This window comes from Alexandromys fortis, unplaced genomic scaffold (genome assembly GCF_014885135.2).
Source record: "Alexandromys fortis isolate MF-2015 unplaced genomic scaffold, M_Fortis_MF-2015_v1.1 scaffold_2_1_26212458, whole genome shotgun sequence".
In the NCBI taxonomy this organism is placed as follows: domain Eukaryota; kingdom Metazoa; phylum Chordata; class Mammalia; order Rodentia; family Cricetidae; genus Alexandromys; species Alexandromys fortis.
In genome coordinates, this window is record NW_026067930.1 from 1,759,823 (window position 1) to 1,783,552 (window position 23,730).

A 23,730-nucleotide genomic window follows, 5' to 3' on the forward strand; every position below is an offset into this window, starting at 1 on the left:
AAGGTCAAACTTTCATAATAATAAGTCTCTGTGCATATTGTCTGGGAGCTGGCAGCCTGACAAAGTCTAATTACACACCCGAATCCCTGCAAACTGAATCCACTGACCAGAGCAAGCAGAAAATAAAGCTCAGAGATAACAATTCATGGGAAGCCCACAGGACTTAACAGTGGGCTCAGAGATAACAATTTGTGGAAAACCCACAGGACTTAACAATAGGTTCAATGAACCAGTGAGAGGGGCAGAGACAGAACTGAACAAGACGGCAGTGGTGGTGGCGGAGGGGCAGTGGGAGGCAGCCAGGAGCAGTCAGCCTTGTGGAAATCCTGAAAAAAATGATGCTGCACGCAACCCATAAGGGTCTGAGCCATGCTTGGTCTAGCTCCCATGTCTGACACAAAACTTAAGCACACCAGAAGACATAAATCCATCAGACAAAAGCAAACAAGAATGTTCACACGGAGACTAGACAGACATGTGGCCACCTTCACTCACCTGTACCAGAACCAGGGGAACAGGAAGGTGTCTCCCATTCTGTCCCTGCAGACTGGGTCTATGATCATATCTCATCTCCCGTGTTTCCCCAGATGTTAAGACTTTCAGACCAGAACTCACTAATTGGCCTGCATTTTAAATGCACATTGACCAGCAAGTTTTACTTTTTTGTTTGTTTTCAAGACAGGGTTTCTCTATGTAGCTCTGGCTGTCCTGGAACTCACTCTGTAGCCCAGGCTGGCCTCAAACTCACAAAGATCCACCTGTCTCTGCCTCCAGAGTGCTGGGAATTCACAAATTTGGAGTAATCACAGTCTGGGAGTCCTGGGGGCTCCAGGTCCACAATGTGCTTGCCCCCATTTAGGGCTTGTTCACCCCTAGGGTCTCCGCATGGCGGTTCTTCCCCATTTAGGGTTTGTCCCCCACTAGTGACTCCTTAATTTGGGGCAGCCGTCTTGGGCTTTCCCAGGCTTCCAAGTCTACCTTGGACTTGCCCCCACTTAGGGACTATCTCAAGATCCCTATCCCTGAGTCTGGGGTATCCCAGGGATCCTGGATGAGTCCCCAAAATGTCATGGAGCTTGAGACCTCCAGGAAAAGACCACGGACTCAGTCCAGTTATAATTAGTTCAATTTATTGATACTGCTAGCAGGACAGCAGACTAGAGCCAGACTAGAGGCTGCTGGGTGAAGGGGGTGAGGGGAGGATTCTTAAGGCAAAACCCACAAGACCTTGAGTATCTGCACACAGAAGCCAGGAGCCGTTCTGCTCTGCCAAGATTAGGTAGCCAAGGAGAACTCAAATAGTCCTCGCATGTCTGCATAAGCAGGTCACAGAAGCCAAAGAGCAGTTAGTCATATCATGATGCGTAGATGTCACGGCTGTGCACTTTTGGGTGGAGGTCACTGCGTCAGGGTTACTGGGAACTTATCTTCAGGGACTGGAGTCAGAGACAGATGGCTGGTGGGTACCAAGATGGATGCCTAGCACAAAATGGAGTTTCTTTAGCCGTCAAAACTATCAGTGCCACCTGGGCCTTTAATTCTCGTTCTGATTGGATTAATAGTGGGCTCCTGTACCTTAAACTGTTTGGCCAATTATGTACAATTAGGTAAAATTAATGGTCCTTAGGACCAACTATACTTCTTACAGCGGGATAAGTCCATGATTTGACTCATTCACTAAGACCAGTGGGGAAAGTAACATGTCTCCAGACCTTAGTGGGCCCCCAAACCTTAGCACAGCTGACTCCATGATGGAAGCACCACTCAGGCCGCTAAACTCAGCACATAGACAGCACCAGTTGACAAAACAGAAACAAAGACATAATCCATCAAAGTCTATAGTTCTGGAAAGCTTCTAAATGCACTCACCGTGCTTTTTTACTTCTGTGGGTCTGCTTCTAGCTAACCGTTCCTGTTAACTGAACATGTCCACTCAGGACATGGTTTTTGTACTGAAACCTCACCCTGAGAAATTCTTGGTGCTAAACCGGGATCCTGAACACACGATGTAGGTGCCAGCCAGCTAACAAAGGCTTTCTTTTGGCTTAAACCCATGTCCTAGTCTTCTCTGGTGGCCTGATGTCCAAGATAACCTAAGGAGGTGCTATCAAAGGAGGGAGAGGTGATAGGGAGGGGACAGGTTCAAAAGAAGTAGTGGGTGCCAAGGTCTTGAGATACGGGAAGAGTGTTGCCAGTTACCTGGACCTGAGAGAGCAGGCAGGTGGGAGTGTGGTAAGCAAGGGTCAGACAGTCCTAAAGCCACTCCAGAACTCGGATTCATTCTAACTGTACAGGGAGGCACTGAAACTCTTGAAGGGGAGGGATATATTTGAATTTACACACACACACACACACACACACACACACACACACACACACACACACTGTTTTGCCTGTTTGCATGCCTGGGCCTACAGAATGCAGGAAAGGGGGACAGATGCTCTGGAACTGGAGTTACAGTTGGTTGCGAGCTGCTATGTAGGTGCTGAGAATCAAACATGGGTCCCCTTGAAGAGCAACTGGTACTCTTAAATCACTGAGCCATCTCTCCAGCCTGTCTTCCTTTTTTTGAAAATGCTGGGGATGGGACCTGAAACCTGGGTCTCAAGTCTGCTGTGTGTGTGTGTCTGTGGCTAAACCTCCAGATCCACCCCCACCCCATCCCATTTTTGAAATGGGGGTCTTACTATTCTTAGCTATTCTAGATCTTGAAAGCTCAAATGACCCTTTTTCGTTTATTTTAAGGTTAGTCTTGGGGCTGCGGGAAAATGCATCAGAAAAGGGAAGGGTTCCTCCTGTTTCCCTTGACTGTGAGCCCAGCTCCGTCCCTAGCTTCTTAGGTGACAACATGGCCCCAGTGCTGCCTGCTGCTGTGGTGGGGTTCATCTGTGTATTATGAGGCCTCTACCCATTAGATCCTCCACACAAACTGTCCCAGGCACTGTTACGTGTCCCTTGTTGAGAACAACTGCCGTGAATGGAGAACGCACGGACAATTCCCAGGGTCCCTACTACAGACACTCAACAACTAACCAAACCCTAACCCGGCATCCTAGTAGCTGGGGTCAAAAAGGAAGGCGATGTCTTGCTGCTGTAGAGGCTCCACCCTCACCCCACTGTACAGCAGGGACGACTTTTCTCAATTACACCTTGTACTCTCATGAGCTTGGTCACTGGAGCTTCCTAGGCATTCCCGAGAAACAGTGACCAGCCAGAACTCTGGTCTCATAGCTCTGTCCCCAGTGGAGGAAGATGGCGGCTTCTTGGAGGGCATCCCTCCACTGTGGGAACCTGACAGAGCACAGTAAGCAGGTTGGAAACACATTTACTTTTATGAGAAAATAGACATCCAGTAGCAGCAGCAACAGCATCTGCTCACAAAACCATGGCAGCTCCTGCAAGGCAGTGTGGAGATCAGTGCAGGTGTCCATGGAGCAGGGGGGTCACTCACGAAGGAAGCCACCGAGTGCACAGCAAAATGAAACGTCTAGTCCAATGTGCACAACACGGACACAGCACCAAGTATGGTTTACATGAAAAGAAGAGTTAACAACTGCGACACAAACACCAGACTGGGAAGAGCATCTGCTACAACACAATGGGCTGTGGCTGCAGCCCTCAAAGAGGATTCCCTACTCACTGCAGTTTAGCAGAGCAGGGCGGGATATACCCCGCAGGGAGTGTATAGGGCATGAGGACACACAGGTGTCTCTGCACCAGCCAGATAGAAGATGAGGCTCCAGCAGATCGCTGATGTGGCCAAGGTGAGGTGTGGACAGGCCAGCTGGGTGCTAACAGTTCACGGGTGCTAAGATCCCTCTGCAGGTCCAGAGCCAAATGACTGCAGGCCCAGCTGCAGAGCAATGCCTCACCTAGGTGTTGGCTGGGAGCTGTCCCATGAAAGCATCAGTCCCAGGGGATTTGAGTCAGGAGAGAGCAATCTACTTGTCTTCCTTGAGAAGGAACCAGGAAAAAGCAAACATTCAACTCTACTGGCACCATGTTCAGAAGGGGTAGGCTGACAGGGAGAGCCGTCTCTTAGCCTAAGGGGAAATGTGGCACACAGGCTAGTCTCCTTGTCTGCACTGTGCCTGGGGTCCAAACCAGAGGGGACCCCCGCCCAAATCTTCCCTAGAAGCCACAGCGCATCTGTCCCTTGAGTCAGGGTACACAGCCTTTCTTCCTTAGCCCCAGTCCTTCCTACTCTTCAGGGCATCTTGGTGTCCTAATTCATTGGCACAGGAAATGCTTCTGTCTTGATGTCAAACTGGAATGGATCCAAAGGTGAAGGAGTAGAGCCCAAGTGTGCCCTGGAGCTACAGACTTCCAGGAGCTGAAGTTGCCAGCTAGCGTCAAGGCTGACCAATGGTCCTGGGCCCAGTCCAGGGCTACTTCTGACCCTTCCTACAGGGTGGCTCCTGACTTCTCACCTGGTTGGGAGGGACTGAGGGAACGGATGCCAGTGGAGCTCAGAGCTCTTGGTCGCTTGTTGTCAGGCCCTGGCAGTGCTTCTGCTCCAAGTGAGGCTGAGCAGCAGCCGTACTGTCAGAACCTTCCTGCAGGACAAGGCCCAGGGCGTGTGGCTGCCTTGCATGTCTTAGAAGTTTCTGGCTGCGGTTGAGGATGCTTCTGTAATTAGAATACCAATACAATGCTGGAGTGCTTGTCATTGCCCAGGACACAGCTCAGAACATCTAGAAGGTTCTGAACATTTAGTCTGACCCAGGTGAAGGAAAGAGCTGGTGCTGGGGACTCTCCAACAGGCTGGCAGTGGGCCAGAGCTAATGGTTGCTCGTGAACGATGTGATGTGGCCATCTTAACTTCAGGGTAGGAACAAGTCCAAGTGTCCTGGAGTCACCCCATGGCATCCAAAAGGCCTCCCTGAGCTCATCTTCCTGCAGATTTCCAGTTGCCAATGGATTCTGTGATGACAGCCTCCGGTGCATGACCCCAATGGGCATCTGCAGTACCCTGTGGTGGAGGTAGACACTGACTCTCTTGACTTCTCTAAGCTTCTTGCACTAGCAGCCTGGAAAGAAAACAAAAAACAAGAAAACAAAGAACAGTCTGGGTAAATGAGAAGAGGGCAGGTCCTCATTCACTAGGAGATAGCTAACGGACAGAAATGGGGGGGGTTAAGTGAAAGCTGGTTCTGCCAGCTACCCAAAGAAAGTGAAGGGTGCTGAGGGATGTGGGGCTCCAGCCGTGGACCAATACCTAGAGGCACATGAGTGCACTGAGCACAAGCAGCAGGTCTGACACCCTCCCACTTCGGCTGGGGCTGCACCCTGACCTCCTCCTGCTGGTTTGGTTGTGTGGCTTTTCTCAAAACTGCATTTGGGAAAAAAAGAAAAGAATGCCAACAAGGGTTGGAGAGATGGCTCAGCAGTTAAGTGGTGTGGGAGGTCCTTTGTCTGTGTGTTGATTTTATTGGTTAATGAATAAAGAAACTGCCTTGGCCTGTTGATAGGGCAGAACTTAGGAAGGTGGGGAAAACTGGACTGAATGCTGGAAGAAGGAAGGCAGAGGAAGAGAGAGACGCCATGGATCTGACATCAGAGACAGATGCGCTGAAACCTGGTAGGCCACAACCTTGTGGTGATGCACAGATTAATAGAGATGGGTTAAATTAAGATGTAAGAGTCAGCTAATAAGAAGATAGAGCTAAAGGGCCAAGCAGTGATTTAATTAATACAGTTTCTGTGTGGTTATTTCAGTTTTGGGCGGCCAGGACAAACAAGTAGCCTTCTCCTAAAGTTAAGAGCACTGGCTGCTCTTCCAGAGGTCCTGAGTTCAATTCCCAGCACCTACAAGGTGACTAACTATAACTCCAGTTCCAGAGGATCCAACGCCCTCTTCTGGCCTCTGTGAATACTGCATGCATGTGGTACACAGACAAACATGCATTCAAACACCCAAAGAAAAAGGAAATGATAAAACAATGTAAAAGTATGCCAACACACAGGAAGACGTGTGCAATAAAACCACAGGCACGAGCCAACGCCACACCTAGGCTGTCTCTTTTTTCATTGAGACAGAGTCTCACTATGTAGCCCTGGCTATCCTGGAACTCTTTCTGTACACCAGGCTGGCCTTGAACTCACAGAGATCTGCCTGCCTCTTCCTTTAGAGTGTTGAAATTAAAGGCATGTGCTAAAGGTGGGTTTCTCTGTGTAACAACCCTGGCTGTCCTGGAACTAGCTGTTGTAGATCAGGCTGGCCTCAAACCCAGAGATTAGCCTGCCTCTGCTTCCCGAATGTTGGGGTTAAAGTCATGTGCCACCACCGCCCGGCTTTAGCCGATTCTTTAGAGTTGAGCACTGTCACTCCCATTGCATGGGAGAAACTGAGGCACAAGGTTCAGCAATATATCCAACATCGCAACATCCAGGCAAGGAGACTTCGGCTGAAGGACTCTACCACTTTTTCCCCTTGGAGATCAAGACACTGGCTTTTAACATGGTTCTTTGGCTATGTTTGGACTAGACAGCTGAGGCTGGCCTACTCTACAAAAAAAAAAAAAAAAAAAAAAAAACAAAATAAAACAAAAAGCGTATAAACAACTTGATTCTTCCCAAGAACCCTGGGCTGAGGTACAGCTAAGTGGCAGAGCATTGGCCTAGCATTCTGGACTCTGTGCTCCATCCCCAGGACCACAAAAGCAAAACAATGATGGTGAACCCACCTGTCTGCTGGAGGGATGACTGGACTCTGCCACCTAGACACTGCTGCAGGTGTCTTCCAGGGCCAATCTGGGGCGAATATGTGACTACATGGCATTCTGTGTCTGGGCCCTGTTCTATGCATCCTAAAATGTGGGAAAGACATTAAAGAATTATTTGTAACTTGGTCCAGAAGCAGTCCATGTGGCCAGGTTAGGGGGCAGCTCCGTTGGAGTCAGCTCTGTTTCTCTAAGTCAATGGCTCCTTAAGCGTCCACTCAAAGCAACACTTTACACTGCCAATGGCAGGGTTATTAGAGTTCTGCACAATCAAATTGAATCGACTCAGACAAGTCAGGCAGCCCTTGGGTTGTGTTCGACTGATCTGGGCTATTGTAGATTCTGTGTCCACACTGTCACTCTCCTGGAACATCAAACTGCAGAAGGCACATTGACTAGCTCCCTGCCACTCATGGTTCCAGACCAGTTCCTGTACCCGGGGATCCCAACATTCTTAGCTGGCCTTTCCTTAGCTCTGAAGGACCAAGCCTATGTATGGAAAGCGCGAAGAAACCGCCTGCAAGTTCCCTGTGGCTCAAACTCTTCATTTTGCTCATTAAGAATATGGATCAGAAACCAGGTATGGGGTGCAAGCCTACAAATCCCAGAGTTTTGAAGGCTGAAGGAGAAGGTTCATGGTGAGTTCAAGGCCAGCCTGGGCTATAGTTAGTTCTCAGCAGCCTGAGCAACTTATCAACACACTGTCACAAACAAACAAACAAAAAGGACAAACAAACCCCAAGGGAGCACTGTGCCAGCTACCTTAACCAATGTTTGATGGCTTACGCCTGTCACTCCAGCATTCCAGAGGCGTATAGGCAGGGGCACCAAGAGTTTGAGGTCAGTCCAGGCTACATAGTGAGAACCAAGACAACCTGGGCTAGAGTGAGATCCTGTCTCAACCAAACAAAACAAATGGTTGGCAAACAAACCATGGCGGCATGTCACTCTTGTCAAGTTTGGCTAGCACACAGCCACCACCTCATTCTGTGCCATCTATGTAAGGGCTGTGGCAATATGTGGCATAGAGTTACTATGTGGCTGCAAAGACAAGAACAAGCTGGATAGTGGTGGCACACGCCTTTAATCCCAGCACTCAGTAGGCAGAGGCAGGCAGATCTCTGAGTTTGAGGCCAGCCTGGTCTACAGAGTGAGTTCCAGGATAAGAACAAAATCTGGCCTTTACATAAACTGTTACTAACCCCTGAGCTGGACTCACGAGGAACGACACTGCATCACCTGCCTGGTGGCCCTCTTGGTGTGGATGAACACACACTATTTTTGGTTCCCTGTCAATACTGAGGAAATTGTGATCTGCACCCTCAAACCTTCACACACATCCTTAAGGACAGGGTTAGAAGCTGTGACCAGGAAGCTGTCTTACCACCTGCTAACACCCCAGGTTTCCAATGTCCCAGCAGCATGCAGGCAACTCCTCTAACCCAGAACATATGGCCTTGGTGTGCTATGTATACATCTATGTATATATCTATATCTGATACCCATTTTCTCACAGTTTCGCCTTACTGGATTTCCATATTAGATTAAGGCATCCTCTCCCATGGGGATCAAGTCTGGTACAATACTGGGGTTGCCTGCACGAGGAGAGTGCAGTGTGGGAAGACTCTGCCTCAGCTCGCACTTCCTGACAGTGTGCACATCAATCAGCAAACCCGGCTAGGCCAGGCCAGGAGGCACCAGAGACGTTAGTTTCAGCTGGCAGGAGGACGGTTAACCTGGTATAGTTAGTATTTTTCTCATCGTTGTGGCAGCTGTCTGAAAAAAGCAACCCGAGGGTTTCCTTGGCTCCTGGTGTGAAGGGATACAGGCCACGGTGGTGCAGAGTATGACATGGTTGGTCACAGGGCCTGTAACTGGGACGCACACAGATGAACCCTCAAGTTTTTAAGTCTCTTAAAGTCGGGTTCTTAAGGCTCTGTGTGTATCTCTACTGCTGCTGTGTGCATGCGGGTCAGAGGACAATTCTGAGGAGTTGGCCCTCTGCTGCCACTTTTACATGGGTTCCAGGATTGAACTCAAACCGTCAGGCTTCTGAAGCAAGTGCCTTTACCTGCTGAGCCGTCTCTCTTCAGTTAACTCTCATAGACACACGTCTCCTGAGTGATTCTCTATCCAGTCAGGCTAGTAGTCAGATTTACTACAACATCTGGGAAAATATTCCTACCAGGAACCACAACTACCCTGCACCGTTTATTTTCATGGTTTCTTTATCTGTTGACAAACCTATCTCAGTTTTTGGCTGAAGACCCTTCTTTCAGGACAGAGTCCTCAAAGACTACAGCTATTATTATTATTTTTTAAATGTCTGAATCCCTGCTAGCTTTCCCCCAACTTACCTTCTGGTCAGCAGTCACTTTGCTGTCCTCAAAACACAGACCTCATAAAGCACCTGGGACAGAGGGCAGGCACAACCGCATCATCTTGTCCTGGTGACAGGCAGGACGTGGAACTGACCTGAATGGCAGGCTGCCATGGGGCAGGGTCAGTTGTTTCTGAGGGTACAGTGGTGAGGAGCCACAAGACCTAATCTACACAATCTGCCACCATGGTAGGGTGCAGGGGTCCACTGCAGCCACTCTGGGTGGATCCAGGCTCCTTGTCTACAATGGTGGCTGGGACAAGGGTACACAGTGCAGTACAGGATCAGGCACTGGGGCTGAGCTCAGAGACTGTTGGCTCAGCCAGAAGAGAGCAATTTCAGGACCACTTCAGTCAGCTGCACAGAGATGAGCAAGCTCTGGTGTAGTCCAAGGGGACCTGGGTCCTCAGAGCTAGTCAGAGTGCTGCCTGCCATCCACTTTAGCATCCCTCGCCCCCAGCAGACTGCATGGGCCAGGCATCCAGAGCCAGGCTCCTTCAAGTGGACTGACAGGTGTAGTGGATGGAGCCAGCAGAGGCCGCAGAGGGAGGCAGTGGCCCTAGCCAATACGGGTGTCACTTTAGCTATAAGTTCTCCGTGACCCAAAGCTGTTCCAAAGATGCCCCTGAGTAGGATGAAGTAGTCTGGAAAATGGCTGGAGCTGCAGTAAGCTCCCAGGGAGCACCGTGTTACCACCAAGTGTAGACTCACAGGGCGGAAAGCCTCTGTGGGTTCTCACGTCTGACAGGTGAAATTTCCTTCTGATGACAGAGACACGGCAGCCAGATGAGCCATCAGTAGCATACTGTATGAGAAGCCTAGACCAACATCTGATGTTTGACAAAGATCCACAGTTGCAGGCTGCCCTGCTCAGTGCTTCTTCCTCAGATGACGCTTCCGATGCCGGATGAGGCAGGAGCTGTAGGCGAAGGTTTTTCCACATTCCTCGCAGCCATAAGGCTTCTCCCCAGTGTGTGTTTTCTGGTGTTTCAGAAGATTGGAGCCACAGTTGAAGGCCTTCCCACACTCCCCACATTTAAAGGGCTTCTCACCAGTATGGATTCTCAGATGTTTGGTGACGTCTGAGCTGTGTCTGAAGGTCTTCCCACACTGGTCACACTTAAAGGGCTTCTCTCCAGTGTGAACTCTCTGGTGGCGGATGTGGTCTGTCTTGTGTTTGAAGATTCGTCCGCATTCACCACACTCGTAGGGTTTCTTCCTCTGAAAAGGAATAAATACGGGGACGCCCTCAAAGTCATCTTTAAATGAGGCATCAAAGGCATCAAAGATATGCGCCTCATCTTCGGGACTCAGGACAGGCTGTTTGCGGGGCTTCCGGGGCCTCGCTGACCTCTTGGTTGGCCTTTTTGCCTTGGATGCTTTCTCTCCTTTGACACCTTTCTCCTTTGGAACCCCCGCTTCCTCCTTTGGGGCCTGGGTCTTCTTTTTCCTGCCTGCAGGCTTTTCCATTGCTGATCCAGGAAGTGGGAAACACCCTGGAAGCCAGGGAAGGCCGAGGGCTCCCAGACAGCAGTTTCTCTTTCTTTGTGACTTCACTCTGTCAGGGACAGCTCACCACACCTTGCTTATGAAGCTGCATTTTGGCATCCAGCAGACGGAACCAGAACCGCCGTCCTTTTGCTTCTGGGGACAAAAGCATTGACAACAGGTCAAAGGCAGCTCTCGGGGCTGTAGTCCCTCCACTGGCCTTCCAAATGCTCACTTGATGAGCTGCTCAGACTAATGTGGACTCCCCAGAACCCCAGTCTACTTCACCGGTCCATAGCACGCTCATCTCTTGGAGTGGTGTTCTCACTGACTCAGCCACTGACCAGGACCTGGCCTGAGGACAAGGCTTTCACTCATCCCCCAGAACTCCAATCCAACCTGGACCAAAGGCCACTACCCACCTCCAAAATGGAACCTTCCCTTCCCTTCCTCATCCTCTCCACCTGCCCACTTTGGGACTGTGCATATACCTTGCAGCAGAAGGAAACTCCACTGCACACAGCCTGCTTCTGTGCCTGAAAACTCAGGGCTGTTCTCATAAACCTTAGCAGCCAGCAAACCCCATCAACACCCCCAAAGGCTCCCCTTGTGCTGCTGAGTCTTTATGTGAGAAAGGCTTTTCTTTATCTCTAAACCTGTGCCATCTCTTTTACCCCTGGAGGCCTGAAGGGGTGGGCTATGCTGAGAGTCCCATCGAGCCTCCACGCCTGTCCAAAAACACAGCTGCCACTTTGGGAGCACACTGTATTTTGTTCTAAGTATTCGACCGACGCCTGCATATATAACCCAGCAGATAAAAGTCTTATCTGGATTCAGAGTCTAAGCTCAGCTAGGCATTTGCCTGCAATGTCTGAACGTCAGCATCTGAATGTGTTCTGTCTTTTGTGGGACAGCTCAGGAGGAGACATCTGAGAGTCCCTGTCGGACAGCCCCCAGACTCAGTACCAATTCAAACACCATCCCTCCGGTGAGAGGAATCACGAGCGGGACCTAGGTGTCTTGTGTTAGCTCACCAAGGCGCATCCTCAATGAAAACTGAAAACAGACATTAAAACCAACTGCCCCCTCCCCTCACAGGCCCGTGCACAGGGGTGGGTGCGAGTGATTCAGGCAACTTAGTTCAATGCAGCGGGCCTAACGGCTCAGGTCCATCACAGGGCTGCAGGACCTGGCGGGACTCGGAGCTCAAGTCACCCAGCAGCAAGGGGCTTCGCTAGGAAACCCGCCCCATTTTCCCCGCCTCCGGGACCTCCGCAACAACACCGAGTGGCTAGCGGCCCACGGAGAGACGACCCAGAAGCCAATCTTCGCCGGGCCCGGGTCACCGAGCGCGCATGCAAAAGGTACCTTGGAGGGTGTCGAGTGCAGACGCCGTGGGCAAGGAGGCGGGTAGGTGGACAGGAGGGAGGGCGACGGTTACAACCCCCACTTGAGCCCGCCACTCCCGCGCCTGAAGGCGCCCGCCCCTCTGGTGCCGCTCTACCTTCCCCGGCCTCTCGGTGGTGCTGCGGCGCGCTCCACAGCCCCGCCCACCGTTCTCCGCGGTCTCCGGTGCCTCTCTAGGAGTCCTTGTCGGACTCTCAGTGGTACCGCTGCAGGCCCCTAGCCCCGCCCTCTCATTCACGCCCTCCTGGCGCCGCTCTAGGAGCCATCGCCTGGCCTCTCTGTGGTGCTGCGCTTGGCTTCGTAGACCCGCCCACCTCCCCCAGCCCCTTCGGGGCCGCTCTAGGAAACAGGGCCGGACCTCTCGGTGGTGCTGCGGCTGCGGCCTTGCGCAGAGCTTGAGGGGCTGCCAAGGAGGCGTCTGCGTCTATGTAGGCTTCTGGACAGCGGGCGGCGCTTTTCTCCCGGCGTTCACCCGTGCGAGCCGCCTCCTCATCCCAGGCTCCAAGCCGTCCACGTCTTCGGGTTGTTTCTTAGTCTTCGGGCTTGTCACTTGTTCGGCCCAATGTCCATCCGCCCCGGGACGGCGGATGCCCCGTGTGCACGGCATGTGGCCGCCCTGGACCCGACTGGCTCTCCAGTCAAAGCCTGGTTCTGGCCTCCTCCGCTCTGTCCCTGATCCCTGGCTCCTGGCCTTTATCGCCAGATACTAAAATCTAGTCCCTTCTGCGTTGTTCCCACTTTCTGGATACATTTCTCCCTCACTATGTTTTGTCAGGTTGGCTTAGAGCTAGCAATCTGCCTCGGCCTTTCTCAAGCCCCAGGATTATAGGCGTGCCCTATGGCGGCGTTTGGAGATGGTTGCAATTCAAATCAGATACAAGAACCGATTGAGAGCTGCTGTATGTTTGGCTGAGTCTCCCTGGGGACGCCATTTTGCATGACTGCTATACAATGTTAGGGCCTTCTATCCTGGAGAAGCCGGCCTCTCAGACCTCAAGCGAACCACTAATCTGTCGTCTCCCCTTCCCCTTTCAGACTCAATTGTCAGCATGCTAGACAAATGTGATTGTCCAGTGTGCAGCTTGGGAGCTTGCCTATTATCGCCCTGGGGGTAGCTGTCTAGATTCACAGGGTGGCTGTGTATCGAAAGGCGATCCATTCAGCCTCCTGAAGGAGCTGCCTCTGCAGTTTGCGCGCCACGGCTTGTTGGAACCTTTGCCCCATGAAGGCTGTGTCGCAAAGTTGCTGTGAAGACCCCCGTTCTGGTCCCCCTGGGACCAAGCTTAGGAATGCAGTTGCTAGGTCCTAAACTGCGTTATTTCCTTTAGTGAGGATCAGCCAGGCTGCTTTCCGGAGAGCCTGTGCCATTTCTCATTCATTCCTACCAGCAGCACGGGGTTTCCTGCCTCATCAGCATTTGGTGAGGGGGTGGGTAGTAGGCATCTCCTTGTTTGCATTTCCCAGAGGGCTAGTGGTCTGTATGCTACCTGCATATAGCCCCCAGTGACAAGTCTCTTAGCTATCTTTAATGAGGTGGGCTGAGCTGGTTGTGGATGGGCTGTAGATACAGTCCTTTGGTCCTGCTTTATCTGGTTCTCAGACAGGTTCCCCCACTCCCCCACTCCCACTGTGCTCTGAGTTCACTCGTGGAACAGTTTCGTTGTGGAGTGGCTACCCTCTGGAGAATTATCCTCTTCTCTTGTTGGTGGGATTCAATTGCTAGGACCATGGCCTGGGCTCGCTCACATGGTCCAAGCTTTTCTCTAAGAGGGCAGTGAAGTGTCTGCTGTGAAGTCCTGGTGTCTGGCCTTTGCATCTGCACACATGTCCCCTTTGTTTAGTGACCGGAGGAGGTGCCATCTTCAGTGACATAGGACTGGAATGTGTCTGTGCTCTGGAGAAGTCCTGATAGTGGCTGTTCCCATGGGAACCTGGATACAGAGTATGTGGGTCGTGTTGGCCCTCTCAGCGTTGGCCCTCTCTACTACAGCATCTACCTCCCCCATCCCCTGGGTTTTCCAGCCCAGCAAGGAGCAATAAGGCCACCTTAAATGACCACCTTCCGTCCTGAGAGGCCAGGAGGCTCCAGGGAACCCAGAGGAATCAATTCCCTGGGCTCTGTCCCTGTCAGTGGAGCTCAACTCTTGTCCAGCACCAGACAAGGGCAGGAGCAAGTCACCCCAGAGTGGGTATTTGTCACAATGTCAGAAACATAGGTGAACACATTTGTGTCTTTTTTTTTTTTTTTTTTTGCAATGCCAGAATTTACTGAATAGCAAATTCACACGCTACATTGGTTTCTTTGTTATCTATCAAAGGGTCCTGATTTGCCTTGATAGCGACCGCAACAGGCACAGCTTCTTTTGTTCCCATTGTAACTACTGACGTTCCTACCTTATTCTCTGTGAGCATACCTTAAACAGCACACAGTAGTTCTGTCTGGAACTGTAGCCATCTCCCTATCAACTCTTCGTCTGTCTATAGGGTAGGTTTCAAAAAGGCTGTAACAGGGTTAAAGAGGCTGCTGCAGACTCCAAAGGGGCCTTAGTGGAGGTGGAGGCAGGAAGCTGCCGGAGATGCAGCATCCCTGATGCAGGCAATAGCAAGTCCTGTCGGCCAGCTGCTGCTAGAGATCCCAGCAGAGCCAGGTTCCAGAGGTAGAGTTCAGCTGAGCTGCAGGCTGGAATGGAGCTGAGGAAGTGAGATGAGACCAAGACGGTGGAAGCAGTAGAGGCAAAGGGCAGAAGTGTGTCCGGATGGGCAGATGGATGGACAGATGGACTTGATGGACAGATGGACTTGACAGTCTCAGCAGTGAGGACCATGCTAAGTCAAGGTCCTTGGGGGCAGTTGGGTGTTCTTGGCTTGTTGGTTTCTCAACTCAAGTCTATATACAGGGTGGTCAAGCAACAGGTTTGTGGGGGCTGTCTCCATCATACTATTGGATAGCCTGTCTTTCCTTTCTTTGTGTTTGTGTGAGTATGGGCACATGTATACCTGGGCATACATACAGAGGTCAAAGGATCACTTTGAATGTTGGACTCCCCCTCCTATCTTGTTTGAGACAGGCTTTCTTTATTGTTTGTTGCTACATATGTAAGACTAGTTGGCTCATAAGCCTTTGAGGGGTCACCTGTCATCTCTCCCATCTTGCCATAGGAACACTGGGATTATAGACATGAGCTACCACATCTGGCTGGCCACAGCTTCGGCCCTCATGCGTGTACAACAAAAGCTGTACCCACTAAACCTTCTCCCCAGCCCTGGTTTTGTTTTTTATTTTATTTTTTTCATTTTTCTGGGACGGTTTCTCTGTGTATCCCCTGGCTGTCCTGGAACTCACTCCATAGACCAGGCTGGCCTTGAACTCAGAGATCCACCTGCCTCTGCCTCCCTGAGTGCTGGATGAAAGGTGTGTGCCACCAAGCCCAGCTTTGTTTCTTAACTTAAAAAAAAAGGTGTGTGCGTGTGTGCGCATGCGTGTGTGTTATGCGAGCATGTGTGTATGCCCTGTGCACATGTGCAGTTCAGAGGAAGACGACATCAGGCATCCTATCCTGCCATGCTCTACTGTCGCGCCCCACCTCGTCCAGCAAGGAATGACGCGACCACCGGAGCTCTTCTCACTGCAGTTTATTCCAGGACTTTATTCACTTTCTCTCTCTCTTCCTCTCTCTTCTCTCCTCTCTTTCTACCCTCTCTTTCTCTCCTTTACCTCTCCCTCTACCCTCTCTCTCCGGGCAAACCTCTCCCAGCCCTTAAGTAGGCATGGGCTGCCAACCCCGAACTGCCAGGTGGGCACTGCCCATAGGTTCACGCATATACAGGCAGCTGATAATCATTGTGTGATCATAGCATAGGTCAGGCCTTAGCCATCTCAGGAGTTGATTATACATCTCCATCAGGTGTGATACCACGCAGCTCGCTACACTCTACCTATGCCCTTGAGACAGGATTTCTCACTGAACCTGGAGCTAGCTGGCAGGAAGCCCTAGTGATTCTCTTGTCCTCCTCCTCATACCTTTCTGGGGCTATGTGCAGCCTTGCCTGGCCTTTTGCTTTTGTCCTGTGGGTTTGAGCTCAGATCCTCATGTTTGCATAGCAAGCAAGCACTTTAACCCTGGACTGTGTCCGCAATCCCAAGAGGGGCTAATTTTATAGAATTATTTACATATTTTTATTTAATTCTTTTACACCTGGGTTATTAATAAGAATTTTGGTCAAAAGAATAGAGGCTCTGAATCATTTATTCTGCCCCAGGTGGAGATGTGACATTCTATACAGCTCCAAAGAGCACAGCATCGCTCTCTAGCAAGGGCTTTGTGGTAAGAGCTATTGTCCTCTCCCTTCAGAGTTAATCCAAATGGCTCTGTCACTCACCTGGGCAGAAAAATGCTCTCAAGAAAGCCAGCTCTTCCAGAAATGTTAAGAAAATCATCTAGGCCCAGCAAGAGGGCTCAGCAAGTGAAGGTGCTTGCCACGGAGCCTGGTGCTCTGAGTCCAGCTGTAGGATCTACATGGCAACGGGTCACACTGAAACAGCACAGGTTTTATTGGAAAGAGTCCTGTGGAGGGCAGAGCTGCAGTGCGGGAAAGCAGAGAGCCCAGCTTCTGCTCCCAAGCTGAGGTAACTACAGGGTAGGAAAGGGAAAGGAAGAAGAAGAATAAAATGTTCCTTTTAAAGCCCACGGTGGACTGTTGCTAGGGGTTGCTAAGGAAATAAGGCACGTGGTGAGTAACAGAAGATCAGGTGATTAATAAACATCCCTCATGGGATGGTAGGCTGGGGGCACCACGAATCAAGAGAAACAAGTCAGTGGGAAGAAAATTACTTTAATTTCAGGAATTGCTGTTGTTTAACCAAAATGGAGGAGCTTTACAAAATGACATGGCCATGGCTGGCAGGTCCCACTATCAGGGTCTCTGCTGTGGAAGAAATCTCTGGGGTGGGAGCCACCGAGGACTCTGAGGGGGTGACTAAGAGTTCCTACAAGTGAGGTGCTCAGGGCGACTGGGGGCTCCATGCTGAATCCTAATAGCAAACATTCGCGCTCTGATGGGTGCTGGGTCTGAATGTGCTTTGATTGGTGGGAACCTCCCTGAACACTGAGAGGCAATGGCGGTGGTGGTTAGATAAGGAGGTAGGACAGCATGTGAAAGACATCGAGCTTGTCCCAGGGTTAGGCAGCCAACCCCTCCAGAGTATATTTTCATATTTCTCCTTAACAAGAAAATATACTAGGAGCAGACATGTTGCTGGAGTCCACTTGCTGTAGCTTAGCTATTTGCTGTGGATAGCTATTTCCTCTGAATTGGAACTTCCCTTCCCAAAAAGGGGAGGAAGGCTTTTAAGACTCAGGCAGGAAACAAAATATGTAAGATTTACAAGGCCCTGCTCAAGGTTACAAAAGCAGTAAATAATTGCCGTGAGAGGAGACTTTTCACCAGGCCAAGCTACCTGCCAGTTGGGCAGAGAGCTCTAGAGACACAGTGTTTGTGTGTGAGCCACCTCTATGCAGTGTTTGTGAGCCGTCTCTTGTGTCAGAGTGGAATTTTTGGTGACCCAACTCCCTTTGAATTACCCATATTTCCACAAGTAACCCCAGACAGCTGACTGGTTCACTAATTAGATGTGGAGGGCTTCTTTCTTTGGTCTGTCATTGGTGTCCTGTCTGGAGTGAAGATGTGTGTCCCTATCTCCCCAGGGGGAGTCACACAATACTGGGGGGAAGGTTCTCCTGATAGTGTGAACTGCAAAGACAAAGTGGAGCCTGGATCACAGCTGCCATCAGGGAACTGGGAAAGTGGAGCCTGAATCACAGCTGCCATCAGGGAACTGGGAATGGTATTTGCTCATCCAAAGTCCTTACGGCAGTAACAAAGCCAGACAGGACTCTGGAGAGATGGCTCGATGGTTAGGAGTCGTGGCTGCTTTCCCAGAGGACCTGTGCTCAGTTTCCAGCACCCACATGACAGCTCACAATCGGCTGTAAGTCCACTTTCAAGGAACCCGATGTCCTCGTCCAACCTCCGCAGGCACAAGCATGTATGTGGTGCATGTACAGGCAAATATTCGTACATGCAGGAAAAACTAAGAAAATAAGCAAGCGAACAAGCAAGGAAGAAGAGGCCAGAGACTTGATGGCGAAGACTGGATAACAGAGATTCAAATAAGACAGTGACCCTATCCCCGCCATTGTACTCACCATTGCTCTTTGACAGGACAACTGATACAACTGACTGGATCCTTCTCCGTTGTGTTGCACCATCCTTGCTGACGCTTTTGCTTGTTTGTTTGAGACAGGGCTTCTCTGTGTAGCTGTGACTGTCCTGGAACTCTCTCTGTCTAGACTAGGCTGGCCTCGAACTCAAGAGATCCTCTTGCCTCTGCCTCCCGAGTGCTAGGATTAAAGGTGTGTGCCACTGTCATCCGGACCTCCTGGCCCTTGCTGACAAGGTCTAGGGTCTGGAGATGGCTCAGGAAGGGAGTACTGCTCTTGTTGAGGATCTCAGTTTGGTTCCTAGCACCCGTGTAGGGTGGCTCCCAACCTCCTATAGCTCCAGCTCTAGGGGACCTGATGTCCTTTTCTGGTGTCTTTGGACACCAACTATGTAAGTGGTGCACAGACATGCATATCGACAAAACACCCATGCACATTAAATTAAGAAAAGGCATTTAAAAAGTCTTTTTTTAAAAAAAGATTTATTTATTATATAAAATAATATACTGTGTTCTGTCTGCATATATGCCTATAGACCAGAAGAGGGCGCCAGATTTCATTACAGATGGTTGTGAATCACCATGTGGCTGCTGGAAAGTGAACTCAGGACCTCTGGAAGAGCAGTCAGTGCTCTTACACCACTGAGCCATCTCTCCAGCCCACATTTTAATGCTCTTTAAAAGAAGGTTTCACTACATAGATGATAGAGTGCAGATCTGAGTGTCTTCTAGACTTAGAAACGCACCACAAAGTCATAATAAGTACATTCAAACTTAAGACCAAGAATGGGAAACCAGTCCACTCCAGGTGCCAGGCCCAGGCCCAGGTGTGAGATTTTGGGGTGTCTTATGGTAGGGTAAGGTGTGAATGGTACTTAGCATAGTTATTCAGAGCTATTATTATATTATCCCTGAGCAGACTGTACCTGCAGGTATGCAACTATGCATGGCTGCAGATTTCAGACTGTACCTACAGGTATGCAGCTATACACAGCTGCAGATTTCAGACTGTACCTACAGGTATGCAGCTATGCATGACTGCAGATGTCAGGCTTTACCTGCGGGTATGCAGCTATACACAGCTGCAGATGTCAGGCTGTACCTGCGGGTATGCAGCTATGCACAGCTGCAGATGTTCCTGGGGCTTCTGGAACACTGGAATGTCTTCATGCTGCACCTTGCCTGAGGACTCATCAAGGTGTCATGTGGGGTTGGGACAGAAAGGCCCAGGAAGGCTCTAAAATTTTTATAGGACAAACTGAACAAATGTGTCTCAGACCTCCAGTGTTTCTTCATATTAGAAGTCACCAGCAGCACAGAGGGCTGCATAGGAAATAGTTTGAGCAAAAATAGTCCTAATAGGGTCTTGGTTTTAGTCCTGGAAAAGATAGGAGCTTGGTACACTGTGCCGGGCAGTGACCACAGGCTGTGTATAACATGACAGACAGAATCCATTGCTGGTTCCACCTTGGTGTCGGTGAAGGCAGCTTATTGGATAAAAGGCTAGCATAAAGGGAGGCCAAGGTCAAGCCTCTTTCTGGGGTGGCACAGAATGTAACCCTGCAAAGGTGGCACAAGGTTACAATACCTTGGTGTGGGGTTTGCAAGCCCTCTCACCAGTACCATCTAGGCTGCACTGGGCTCAGTGTCTTTTCAAGCCACTGAGCACTGCCTGGTGATTGACCCAACAGCCCCACCGGACAACAGTGACGACACTTCTCATCCATGTAGGTGCCTGCCCCATGGATGGTGCAAGCAAGGTCACCAGCCAGGAATGGTGTTTGCAGCCATATGGTGAATGTTTTCACCGTGTGGCTGGAGAGAAGGGAGGGAAGGGTAGTCTACATCATTTAAGAGCGATGTGAAGGGTGCCAGCTCTGAGACTCGACCCGTGACATCACCTGCTGACGACTGGGCTGTATGCAGTGGTCAGTGGGGAAGAGAGCTGGCAGGCTCTGGGTTGGCAGCCGTGAGGGCAGCAGATGTGAAATGGACATTTAACAGAGCTCAGCAGAAACCAGAGCCCTCAGTGGTTCCTCACGCAGCCGCATGCAGCCCATTGAGCCTTCCTGGAAACTAGAGATCAGATGTCTTTACCAAAATACAAAACTCAGGCCATCTGCCTTGGGTACCACAAGAAGCTCCTGGAATGTTCTCGTGCTGTTTCAACATCTGAGGTCTTCCGGTTAGAACCTTGGCAAATATATGCTATGATGGGTCAAATACACAATCTACCTGCCCCCTACGGGACTGGGAAGTAGACATCAGAGTGTTTATGCCTGTCAGAGGGGCAAGCACATATCCACTCATCTGCACACGGCCATGGGCCTCTTACGAGCATCACCATGTCACTAGCAAGGGTCTCACCTAACTCAGAGTTACTCATGGACACCTCAGACTACCAGCAGTCATGGATGCTGCTGTGCGCTGTCAGGCTGAGGAAGTTCAACGGCATATCTACCTGTCCCCATAACCCTACAGAGGCTGGGTGTCTGAAATAGTGGGCTACTATAACTACAGTTAAAGACTCAGTGCAGAATGTACCCTAGAGGTCTGCGGAGAAGCATCCCTATAATCAAGGTTATTGATAACAAATCCCAGGGGCAGGGTTGATTCACTTCCCTGTGAGTTGTTGGCCTGGGAGGCTCTTGGCGTTCTCCCTACCATACGGGGTATTGCGATTATGTCTGGTCCTTACACTAGGACCAGATGGTAAGATGTTGCTGCACCGCTTTGCTGCAGGGCCTAGGGAACGTGACCTATGGTTGAGCAGGAGCATCCTCCCTATTGGCTTGCTTTCCCGGCATCAGAAAGTGCTATGCAGGCTGCTAGAGAATTGTCTCCAAGAGTCTTGCATGGTTTTAGACCCAACCTGCTGCAATCTCAGCATCCCAGGCGCATGTGCTCACTGACACAAAGAGGCAGGACTGTTAGAGGTGCAAACAACTGGTTTTGGGTTGAATTGAAGTTCCATTCCACAGTATGTTTGGCACTGTAGGCCAGGACAAAAGCCTGTGCCTAGTGATGCCATAGGCCCCAGCATGAAGGCTCTTGCTGGTTAGATGGATGTGATGTGTCCATCAAATTGCCTTCTAGACACTGTGCTTACACCATAGACAGCAGCTGCTATCAGACTGTCCAGTGGAAAAGCTTCTTACAGATGTGGAGGTGACCGCAGAGATCCATTAGTGATTGGACTTCTGGCTTTGTGGACAGTTGGCCCTCTCAAGTCAAGCATGCATACCCTGGACTGCATTTCCTCATCCCTACGAATTGGACTGATGTTTTGGAACCCTACAAATTGGACTGATTTTTTGGAACCCCTTGAAGTATGGTGGTGTCTTCCAGTAAATAACATGAGCACTGAAAAAAAAATTCTCTGGTGGGGTCAGTTCAGAGGAGGCTCTGATAACTGTTGTCTACCAAAACAGGGAAAAAAGGACATGGGCCATTTGGATGTCTATAACTTAAAAACAACGACAACTAGGGATTAGACCTAGGATGTTATATATGCTAGGTAAGAACTCTGCCACTGAGACATATGCCCAGGTCTTTCTACTGTGTGTGTGTGTGTGTGGGGGGGTGCACACACGCATGTGCACGTGCCCATGAGTATAAAGCCCAGAGATTGTCAGGTGCTCCCTCTACTACTTTCCACCTTATTTATTCTTAGAAAGATTTATTTATTTTTATTTTATGTGTAGGTATTTTGCCTACATATATGTCTGTGTACCACGAATGTGCATGGTGCCCTCAGCGGTAGGAAGAGAATGTTGGATCTCCTGGAACTGGAGCTACAGAGGGTTGTGATCTGCTATGTGGGTCCTAGGAACCAAATATAGGTTTTCTGCAGGAGTAGAAAATGCTCTTAACTGTTGAGCCATCTCAGAACCCCCATCCACACTACTACTTTATTTTTATTTTATTTGAGACAGGGTTTCTCTGCGTAGCCCTGGCTGTGATGGAACTCACTCTGTAGACCAGGCTGGCCTGGAACTCAGAGATCTGCCTACCTCTGCTTCCCAAGTGTGGGATTAAAGTTGTGCGCTATCAGGCCCAGCTTTACTTATTTCTGAGCAGTTTAAACTTTCCCGCTTCTATAACTGAAAGATTTTCGTTCTCTAAGAAGGGGAAACAGATGTCTCTCCCAACAAAAGGCCATATATCAACAAATTGCATTCAGAGACAAGGGAGAAAACAGGAACAAGGGCTGCGTCAGCCCCACAATGTCTCAAGGACAGCTCCTGCAACCCCCTTGAAACATAGCCAAAGGATGTCCAAAGATAAACCTTAGAATACACTAGTATAACTGTTGCTTGCTTAACCAATTATGTTTGAGATGACCTAACTATTCCTGAAATTCCCCTCACTGTGCTTAAAGGGCGCCTGCACACTCCTCTCAGGGTTGCCGCCATTTTGTACAGGTGAACGACCCTGCTTGCATGCTGGAATGTTTGGTAAATGTCTTTGCTCTTATGTTACTGTTTGAGGCTGGGATCTTCCTTCAGCGTTTTCTCAGACCCGACATTTCTTGAGGTATGGTCTCCTATTGAGCATGGAGCTTACTAATTCGGCAAGACCAGCTGCCAGAGAAGCCTCAGAGAGCCTCCTGTGTTAGCCTCTCCCCGCCACGCCCCTCCCAGAGCTGGGATTATAGGCCTCTGCTGCCAGGCCCAGCTTTCTGTGTGGCTCTGGGGATTGGAACTTGGGAAAGCATTTTGTCAACTGAGCCATCTCCTCAGTCTTCTTTCTAGATTTTAATTTTGAGGCAGGTCTTACCAAGTTACCCAGGCTGGTCCTGAATTTATCTCCCTGCTCCATCCTTCAGATTTAGTTGGGATTATAGACCCGTGCCACCGTGATGGCTAGTGTCAGCGGTCCACATGACAGACTGGCGTCCCCTAGGTGACAATCTGTTGGCTGCGTCCATGGGGAGATGACTTTGATTACATTGGTTAATTACATCCTGACTGTGGGTGACACGATTCCTCGGGCAGGAGGGAGAACCAGAGAGAGTGAACTGAACTCCAGCTCAGATTCATCGCTCTCTGCCTTTTGAGTGAGGATGTGATCGTGACCGGTTGCCTCAAGTTCCTGCTGTTCTGACTTCCCTGCCATGATGATCTGTACCTTGGAGTTTGAGCCCAAAGGAACCCTTCCTCCCTAAGTTGTTTGCTTTAGGGTATTTCATGACAGTGGTAGGAAAAGAAACTAAGACACTGGCTACGCCTAACTTGTCTATGAGACCTTGCTCACTGGCTTGGATTACTCCATCCTTCTTCTAGGAATGAGGATGTAGTGGTTTCATTAAAAATGGCCCCCATTGGCCCATAAGGCGGGACACTATCAGGAGGTATGGTCTTGTTTGTTGGAGTAGGTGTGGCCCTGGAGGGTGGACTTGGAGGTTTCGGAAGCTCAAGCCAAGCCTAGTGGTTCTCTTTCTCTTCCTGTTGCCTGCCTATACTTAGAACTCGCAGCTGTCTCCCCAGCGCCGTGTCTGCCTGTGTGCCACA

The 23,730-nt window shown here is 50.2% G+C and overlaps 2 protein-coding genes across 4 annotated transcripts in view; one reads left to right on the top strand and one right to left on the bottom strand.

Moving 5' to 3' along the window:
• LOC126503470 (zinc finger protein GLI4-like) overlaps positions 1–12,086 on the bottom strand; it is a 30,632-nt gene extending 18,546 nt beyond the window's left edge. The window contains exons 1-3 of the mRNA XM_050145183.1: positions 11,959–12,086; positions 9,980–10,746; positions 9,080–9,101 (exon numbers count right to left, since the gene is read on the bottom strand). Coding sequence (XP_050001140.1) covers positions 9,080–9,101; positions 9,980–10,572 — 615 coding nt within the window. The 5' untranslated portion in view covers positions 10,573–10,746; positions 11,959–12,086. The remainder of the gene's footprint in view (positions 1–9,079; positions 9,102–9,979; positions 10,747–11,958) is intronic.
• Ly6h (lymphocyte antigen 6 family member H) overlaps positions 11,744–23,730 on the top strand; it is a 49,146-nt gene continuing 37,159 nt past the window's right edge. For 2 of the 3 annotated variants that reach the window (XM_050145001.1, XM_050144996.1), the window contains exon 1: positions 11,745–11,954. The gene's annotated coding sequence lies outside the window, so the exon portion shown is untranslated. Of the gene's footprint in view, positions 11,955–23,730 lie in introns of all 3 variants that reach the window. The other variant, XM_050145006.1, reaches the window with a different exon arrangement.